We start from the raw sequence: 9107 nt of genomic DNA, 5'->3' as shown, positions 1-9107 counted from the left end.
GGTGGGAATCCTGGCCCGGTTTTGTGTGAGCCAGAAAGTGGGGTGGGAAGACCCGGCCTCAGCAATGAGCAGGCACCTCGAGCTGATAGATAAGCAATCGGCCTTTATCTGAACTTGGAAATGCTACAGAGTGAGGCCCTGGATGTGCCGCAGCTTCTGGCTCCCTCTGCTTCTGCCCCAGGTTCTTCTTGAGGTTCTCCTGGGCTTCTTCAGGACAGGTTCTGCTTAATGTCGCCACCGGGGTGGGAGGTGTAGGGTTACTTGGGGCAGCACCAGGAATGTCCTGGCAGGAGACAGGAGCAGACCCATTGGGAGGGGCCCTGGAGAGCCGAGCACCAGCTTAGGACTCAGCAGCTTAGGACTCAGCAGCTTAGGACTCAGCAGCCCAGTCTGCCTGGCTCTGGTCTCCCCGAGAATCCCAGCGTCCTGGCTCTCCACATACCAGGTGCTGCTGGGCCTTGGGCAGAGCAGAGCTCCGAGTCACTCTCTGGTTGGTCTGCTGAGAGGGAACAAGGCCTTGGGGCCCACAGGAGCTTCCCTCCCCTGCCCAGCACCTGCACTACTCAAAGTCCTGCTCCTCAGCTGCCTTGTGCCTGCATCCAGAGGGAAGGCAGCGGTCATCTGTGCCACAACCTACATCCCCATCCCACTGCTGTCACCCACCTCCCCAGCACTCCTCCCCATGTCCAGAAGCCCTCCCATGGGCCTCCATGGAGCTGTTCCACACAGGAGCAGGGGTCCTGGGTGCACACTCTCCCAGCTGGGCTCACCCTGGTCAGGACTCCACCCCCACTGCTGGCTCCTCCCAGGCCCACAGCTCCACCCACCCCCACTGCTGGCTCCTCCCAGGCTCACAGCTCCACCCACCCCCACTGCTGGCTCCTCCCAGGCCCACAGCTCCACCCACTCCCACTGCTGGCACCTCCCAGGCCCACAGCTCCACCCACCCCCACTGCTGGCTCCTCCCAGGCTCACAGCTCCACCCACCCCCAAGCTGGCTCCTCCCAGGCCCACAGCTCCACCCACCCCCACTGCTGGCTCCTCCCAGGCTCACAGCTCCACCCACTCCCACTGCTGGCTCGTCCTAAGTCCACAGCTCCACCCACCCCCACTGCTGGCTCCTCCCAGGCCCACAGCTCCACCCACCCCCACTGCTGGCTCCTCCCAGGCTCACAGCTCCACCCACTCCCACTGCTGGCTCCTCCCAGGCCCACAGCTCCACCCACCCCCACTGCTGGCTCCTCCCAGGCTCACAGCTCCATCCACTCCCACTGCTGGCTCGTCCTAAGTCCACAGCTCCACCCACTCCCACTGCTGGCACCTCCCAGGCCCACAGCTCCACCCACCCCCACTGCTGGCTCCTCCCAGGCCCACAGCTCCACCCACCCCCACTGCTGGCTCCTCCCAGGCTCACAGCTCCACCCACCCCCACTGCTGGCTCCTCCCAGGCCCACAGCTCCACCCACCCCCACTGCTGGCTCCTCCCAGGCTCACAGCTCCACCCACTCCCACTGCTGGCTCCTCCCAGGCCCACAGCTCCACCCACCCCCACTGCTGGCTCCTCCCAGGCCCACAGCTCCACCCACTCCCACTGCTGGCTCCTCCCAGGCTCACAGCTCCACCCATCCCCACTGCTGGCTCCTCCCAGGCCCACAGCTCCACCCAATCCCACTGTTGGCTCGTCCTAAGTCCACAGCTCCACCCACTCCCACTGCTGGCTCCTCCCAGGCCCAGGGCTCCACTCATTCCTGCTACTCCAATTAGCACTCTGTGGCTCCCCCACCCCTGTTGCCCCAACTCTGGGGTCAAGGTTGGCCCTGCCTCCCCTCCTGAGGCCCACCCCTGCCTGCGCTGTGGCCTGTGCTCAGCTCCCACTCCAGGAGCATCACCATCAACCTTGGTGGTAGGGCCCAGTGCTCCTGCCCCCCAGGTGGCCACCCCACCTTCCAAGTGCCCCTCACCCCACTGCCTGCCATCCTGATGTGTCCCTGGCCAGTGCTGTGACCCAGGCTCACCTGTGCCTTCCAGGGGACCTGGAGGCTGGTTCCCCTGCAGCCCAGGGCTGCCCATCTGACCATGGGCTGAGGGCTCACCTGAGAGGAAGGGATGGGCCAGGAGCAAGGGTTGAGGTAGCCATGGGAGGGCTCCTGGACATGGGGAGGAGTGCTGGGGAGGTGGGTGAGAGCGGTGGGAGGGGGGTGTGGGTCATGGCACGGTTCTGTGTGGAAGGGAAGATGGGTGCCTCCCTGGGCAGGGCAGCAGGTCCAGGCTAGTGCTGAAAGCTCAGGCAAGCAGCACCGTGGGTCCCTGAGCCCTAAATGGGGTATCTTGTGGCCAGAGCAGAGGGACCTCAGAGCTCCTGGGAAAGATGGGACCTGTGGCTCCCCCCAGTTCCCTGAGACATCGTCAGGTTCAAGGGCAGAATTCAGCCAACTCCTCACAAAGGGGAGACCCCCAGAGGCACAAACCCCCAGAACCAGGGACCAGCCCTGACTTTACCTCAGGGCTGGGAACCTAGTACCTCGGCCCTCAGTGTGGTGTCCCCCACGCCCCTGTTCTCCAGGAAGCAGGGCTTTGCTGAGCGTGTTGGGTGACCCTGGGGGGCCATGCCCTCCTGGCTTCACGGCCTCCACCAAGATGGGCATCGGGGGCCTGGTGCTTCCATGGAAGGAGGACTGCAGTCTCAGCACATGTGCTGGGGAGGGGGGCAGACCATGAGGGGGAGCTGGGGAGGAGGGTGGGGCAGGCCATGAGTAGGGGGTGAGGTGAGGACGGGTGGTAGGGCTCACTCACCCTGGATGGCCGACTCACAGGCCTGGCTCACCAGCTGGAAGATGGTGGCCAGGGACTGAGGCTCGCCCTGGAAGGAAGACATGGCTTTGGGACCCCAACTAGTGCCGCCCAGGAAGGCCCAATAGCAGGAGCTGAGCTGAAGACCCCGGGCTTTCAGCCTCACCCACCTTCTCTCCTGGCTCCCCTTTGGGCCCGGGCAACCCCTGCAGCAGGAGGCGCAGAGGGAACAGGCAGTCAGGAGAGGAAAGCAGCTTGGTGCCACACGTGCAGACAGTGCCTGGGCACTGTGGCCCCGAGCTGAATCCCCAGACCCTGGGAGCGGCCACACAGGGAAGGCAACTGGGCTTTTTGTCCTACAGCGGGACGGTCCTCAAGTGGGCTGGAACTGTGCTGCAAAGGACCTGCCCTGGCTGTGGCCTTAGTGCTGGGGATGGGGCCCTAACAACCGGAAGCTGCTGGAGCAGGCCTGAGCTGGAGCTCCTGCCTACCACCCTCTTCCCCCAGCTCACCAGGCCCCGGAGCCCTCCCAAGGGGCCTGTGGGGCTGCCTCAGCCTCCAGATAAGGTGGGCCTCAGCAGCTCCCCAGGGGTGAGGGCCCCCTGAGAGAGGGCTGCTGCTCTGTTCTCCTCTCCCCGAGTGTGGCCCCAAGGCCAGGGAAGGGCAGAACCAGCCCAGCTCCACTGGCTCCACACAGGCTCCAAGTGAGGAGCAGGCCAGCCTCCCACAGGAAGTCCTGAGCTGGGACACCTGGACAGGCTGTGCGTGAGCCCCCTCAGCTGACTGGCGGGTGGTGGGAACTTACGGTAGGCCCCACGGCTCCTGGAGGCCCTCGTTCCCCGTTGGTGCCCCTGGCCCCTACCAAGCCCTGGAAGCCCTGCAGAGATGCAGAAGACAGGGTTTGGCGGGCACCCCCAGTGAATCTGCCCACCTCTGTCCTGGCTCCCAAACAACGGTGCCCCCAGCCCCACTGCCTGGTAGAGGCCATAGCCCTTAGCTCCACCCCCCTGCCCTCAAGTTTCGACACTTCCCCTAACTGGCCCAGTTTTGCCCCCAACCTGGCACCCAGGAAAACCTCACCTCATGCCCAGGCAGACCCCCGTGCCCCTCACCCAGCTGTCTATCAGTTCCCTGATGGACTCCAGAAACTGGGGGACAACCACTCCACAGAGGGGGTCCTGGTGGGAGAGCCCAGCAGTGTTTCAGCAGCTAGCCTAGACTGCCCCTCAGGGGTCTCCCAGGCCCTGAGTTCACTGGGAGGTCCGACCCAGGAGAGAAGTCCTTTCCAGGCGAGGGAGCCCCAGGTTGCCTCTGCTGATCTGGCTGCTGGAGAAGTCTGCCCAGAGGACAGGGGGCCTGGGGCCGGTCCCTACAGCCAGCCTAGCCTACCCATCCCTAGCAGGCCCAACCTGGAGTCCTGGCGACCCCTGTCCTGTGGCGTTGGGTCTGCATCTCTGCCACAGGTAAGGAAGACCCCTGTGGTGGCTGCTCCAGTGCAGGAGAGAGGCCCCCTCCAGGTCACCTCTTGAGTTGGCCTGGTCAGGAGCCAGAAGTGTTCAATCCCTTCTTCCCAAACTGGCCCTGCCCAGCTCCCAGGACCTCAGCATTCTGGGTGAGGGCTTGTGGAGGAGGTGACACCTACCCTGGGGCCAGGGGGGCCAGGCTGGCCAGCAGGTCCCTCTAGTCCTCTCATTCCCTGAGGGGCAAAGGCAGGGTGAGCTGGGGTGTGGCTTGTGCCCACACCTCCTCCCATAGGAACAGCCCCACAGCAGCAGCAGCAGCAGCCTGCACACCAGGTGAGCCTCACCAAGGCAGCGGGACTCGTACCTGCACCAGAGTGAGCGCAAGCTGCTGCCCCCACCTGACCCTGGTATGGGCTGGAGCCCCTCCCTCCCGTCCCTGCACCCCAGCCTCCATCTCCAAGACCTTCCCAGGCTCTCTTCTCTCCCAGTGCACACACCTTCCGGCCCAGAACAAGTACCTTTGGTCCCTGGAGGCCAACTCTCCCAGGGGTGCCTGGCTGGCCAGGGTAGCCCTGGAAGGGAACAGAGGTGGCCGGCCAGGCAGGGGCAAAGGTTATACCCAGAGGAGGAGGTCAGCCCAAGGCCCTGCCCAGCCACAGCCCAGCCCATCTACCTGTAAGCCTGGGAGTCCCTGGTCTCCCTTCTCTCCTTTTGACCCTGGTGGACCCTGGAGGGGAAGGTGAACTGGGTAGCAGAGAGGAAGGGTGGAGGGGAGGTGGGTGGGGGTGGGGTACACCTACCACAGGTCCCTGGACTGTGCGGCCCTGGGTCCCTGGTGACCCCTGCTGACCTCCAGGGCCCTCAGGTCCTGTCTGTCCGGGTGGCCCTGGCTCTCCCTGGAAACACAGCAGGGGGCTTGGGCTGAGAAGGCATGCTTCCTGACCAGCCCAGACCCAGGCCACACAGGCCCCTCCACTAGAGGGTCAGAAGCACCCTGATGCCCTCATGCTCTCCTGGGTGGGTCCCCGTACAGCCCTGTCTACAAGCGCAAACCGCGGAGGTCACTTCTCCAGGACCGCAGACACACAGAGGGGAGCCAAGCCAGTTCTGTGCACCTGCTCCCTGGCCTCCCCACCCAGGCAGCTGGAGCCTGAAGCCAATCACAACAGCCAACCACATCACCAGGGCGAAGCCAGAGAGCACAGCAGCCAACTGCAAAGGAGAGGTGGGAGACCTGCCCAGGCTCTGAACCCCTCAGGGGCCCTCTGGTCCGGGAGTCCCATCTTGGACAAGTGGCCCCAATGGGCAGGGGCACCCTTTCAAATTACTTTTTGAATCAGCATATGAATGTTCCACATTCTACTAAGCAGACTGCATGGTCTTGTCATGAGTATCAATGCACAAAAGTAAACACAGGGTCAGAGAGAGAACATAAGCTGGTGGTGAGGACCCAGAGCCCAGCTGGCTTCATCTAGCAACATCACAAAACAAACAGCACACATCTCCCGGAGAAAAGTATCTGACAGTGCCTATGACTACTGCACAAGCACCACATAGTATCTCATGGCCACTCTTGATTTTCAAATCTCACAATAAATTTGAGTAAATGGACTTTACTATCACATGAAAAAATACATGCGGGCTTTCACATGCACCCTCCACTGGACTATGCAGCCCTGGGTCCCCCAGCGCCAGGAGGAAGCTGAGACACCTGCACACCACTGGGTGGGCTTCTGCAGCGCTCACCAATACCACTAGGCAAGAACAGAAGTGAGAGTCAAGAAAAACCACCTGAAAACCAAGAATCACACAGACAATCCATTCAGAAAGCTGGATAGGAAAATGTTGCTCAGAGATGTCGGCCCTGCAGAAACCACCAGGCAGACACTGCGAGAGGGAAGGGCCTGGTGACAGCTGTGACGAAAAGATGCAAGGTTTGGGGTGAGCTAGAGCCCAGGCCAGATAATCCACTTCTCGAAAGTCTCGTGGAGAGTCACAAAAGAAACCTGGACCACAGAAGGATGCCAAGTTCCTGGGCAAGAGTCAAATGACAAAAATGCTACTTGTTCCAGGCACGATGGTGCACACCTATAATCCCAGCAGCTCGGGAGGCTGAGGCAGGAAGATGACGAGCTCAAAGCCAGCCTCAACAATTTAGGAGGCCCTAAGCAACTTAGAGAGACTCTGTCTTAAAATATAAAAAGGGCTAGGGTGTGGCTCAGTGGTAAAAGTGGGCTCAATCCCTAGTATCAAAAAAAAAAAAAAGGAGAAAAAAAAGTAACATCTGTGTGAAAACACTTGTCACAAACAAGGCCAAAGGACACACTGCAAATGACAAACACAGTTGTGACTCCTTCGCAGAGTGAGGCTGGTGCACAGTATGTGAAGCACCCATGAAGAAACAAGCCAGCGACACCTGGAGCCAGGGCAGGCTTCCCACAGGAAAGGCTGCCTGCTGCAGACATGAGGGACAGGGACGCAAGGTGGCAGCCGCTGTGTCAGCCAGGCACCCTGGGTGCATCCCTGCTCTACAGAGGCTGCTCCGCCTCGCCTGGCCTCCAGGGGGCAGCGTGGCTTTCTATACCCAAGCTCTGTGCTCTTGCCCTTGCCCTGGCAACTCCAGCACCAGGCCCGCGTGGTTGGTGGTACACAGGGCGAGGCGTGGGCCGTGGAGGTTCACGACCTCCCCCTTCTGGTGCAAGCTGGCTACCATCTGTGGCACATGCTCATTGTGAGGACCGGGCCAGCCTGCCAGGACACTCAGCCAAGGCAGGTGCAGGGTGGGACGCAGGGTGTGGGGCTGGGGGGAGGCAGCCTCTCAGCCCCTGCGCACTGAACATACTGGGCATCTCAGAGCCCAGCTGGGAGCGCCTCCCAGGACACACGGGTGTGGTGCTGTCACTGGGGCACCATCTTCGGCCTCCTCTGCAGAGCCAGACCCTGCCAGACACCCACAGAGCCTGCGACAGCACCAGTGTGTGGGGCCAAACAAGTCTATACTTGCGGCACCTACACCCGCTTGGTCCAGAGGCCTCTGGCAAGTGTCTGTGGAAGGAAATAGAAGGCGGCCTTCAGAGCCAGACAGGCCTGGGCCCACCGACTGGGCAGGGGCCTCACCTCCCAAGTCTGCTTCCTCGTCTGTGCCATGAGCTGACCCTACCCGTGGGGACAGTGAAGAGGGAATGCTCACTATGTAGCAAGATCAGCTCCAGGTGGCCCATAGGTGACAGGAGAGGCCAGGCCAACCGCCTAATTGGGGACCGGGCCTGTCTGCAGCTCAGGAAACCCTCTCTCTACAGGAGAGGGTGACATGAACTGCTGCTGAGTTAAGATCCAGACAGCCCCTGGGCCTCACAGACTTACCCTGGGCCCGGGGAGGCCCTGTCCTCCTGGGGTGCCATTCCTCCCAGGGAGGCCCTGCAACAGCACAAGTAGGGCTGAGTCCCCAGTCCTACCCCAACCGCGAGCCCCACCCAGGCTCCACCCAACCCCGAGCCCCACCCAGCCCTGCACCCCTGTCCACATCATTGGGCATAGGCTGGATCAGGAGTCTCTGGATCCACCCCTAGCTCCATCCATATGCAACTAGATCTGCCCAACCCCGTCCTGAAGAAGTGCTCCTGACAGAGGTCCGGAGCCTCTCAGGCCATGCCCCACGGGAGCGCCTGCCTCCTGCAGGTGAGCTGAACACCAACCCTGGGGCAGCAGCCAGAACAGAGCCACCTGGAGGCTGACCCTCACAGCTAGCCACGTCATACCCCACCAGCCACCACCAGCAGGTCCCCAGAGACAGGGGACATTCAGGAAATGCCTGAAGAGGGGTTCGTGCCTGACATGGCAGGAGGATCGGGGCTTGGGGAGGGAGGCTCAGCCAGCGGGAGAAAGGGCTTGGCCACGGCTGGGCTCATGGCCTGGAGTGACACAGCAGAGGCGACCCATGAAGGGCGCCCCTCTGTGGGCAAGCCACACCCCAGGGCTATGCCTGGCCTGCAGTTTCAGTCACCCCCCGGGTAGAGGCTACTGGACTCACTGGAGGGCCTTGAGGCCCCGGGGGCCCGGGGGTCTCTGAAGAGCAGGTGCAGGCAGAAGGGAAGGCAGGGCATGTCTCTCGGTCCCTCTGGAAGAAAGGAGACTGCTCATTCATGGACCCTCTCCTGGCTCTCATCAGACCCCGGGGCTGAGCCTGACTCCAGGGAAACACTCTGTGTGGGGCGCGGCGGGGACAGAAACGCAACAAGGTGGGTCTGGACTCAGGCCACTGAGTCCCTCTAAGAGCAGCTGGGTCCTGGGTGCCTCCTCCCAGGTGCCTATACAGACCCCAGGCAGGTGGGTAGCTTCCTCCCTCTCCCCTCCGAGGCCCCCAGAATAGACAAGGCCAGTACCAGGCACTGAGGGGACCAGCAAAGGCCCTGCATGTGGCTTTGGGTGTAGGGTCCCTGCAGGCCTGGGAGACCTCCACCTTGCTAGATGAGGACTCCTGGCCCGCCTGCACCTTGCTGGGCCTCCCGAGAAGGGGAGCAGGCTCCTACAGAACCACTGCAGTAGGGGCTTCCTGGCCCGCCCCCAGCATCTGTCCTACCCAACCACCCTGGTCCCCAAAGGCCACCTCCTCCAGGAAGCTTTCCCTGATTTCCCATAGCACAGGCTTAGGCCTGTCTACCTGAGCCTCTGTGACGTGTGGGGTGGACACACTCAAGGCTGGGATGGTACCCAGAGCCTCACGGCCACCTACCAATGCAGGAAGCTCACAGCACCTGTCCTCATCTGCCCAGGTGTCACTACACACAATCTGCAGCATCTGAAGCTGGAACTATGGAGCAGGGGCATCAGCCAGATGCAGGTCCCTGGAGACAG

At 62.2% G+C, this 9107-nt stretch overlaps 1 protein-coding gene across 1 annotated transcript in view; it reads right to left on the bottom strand.

The window, feature by feature from the left end:
* Positions 1–2089: 2089 nt before the first annotated feature.
* Col20a1 (collagen type XX alpha 1 chain) overlaps positions 2090–9107 on the bottom strand; it is a 30800-nt gene continuing 23782 nt past the window's right edge. The window contains exons 25-36 of the mRNA XM_026413504.2: positions 8986–9063; positions 8284–8370; positions 7617–7670; positions 5054–5149; positions 4927–4980; positions 4772–4825; positions 4433–4486; positions 3596–3667; positions 2961–2996; positions 2794–2860; positions 2500–2695; positions 2090–2093 (exon numbers count right to left, since the gene is read on the bottom strand). Coding sequence (XP_026269289.1) covers positions 2090–2093; positions 2500–2695; positions 2794–2860; positions 2961–2996; positions 3596–3667; positions 4433–4486; positions 4772–4825; positions 4927–4980; positions 5054–5149; positions 7617–7670; positions 8284–8370; positions 8986–9063 — 852 coding nt within the window. The remainder of the gene's footprint in view (positions 2094–2499; positions 2696–2793; positions 2861–2960; positions 2997–3595; positions 3668–4432; positions 4487–4771; positions 4826–4926; positions 4981–5053; positions 5150–7616; positions 7671–8283; positions 8371–8985; positions 9064–9107) is intronic.

The sequence above is a fragment of the Urocitellus parryii genome, chromosome 6, assembly GCF_045843805.1.
Source record: "Urocitellus parryii isolate mUroPar1 chromosome 6, mUroPar1.hap1, whole genome shotgun sequence".
NCBI classification, from domain to species: Eukaryota; Metazoa; Chordata; class Mammalia; order Rodentia; family Sciuridae; genus Urocitellus; species Urocitellus parryii.
The sequence above is the reverse complement of the archived record's forward strand: the minus strand, read 5'-3'. Positions and strand labels throughout refer to the sequence as shown.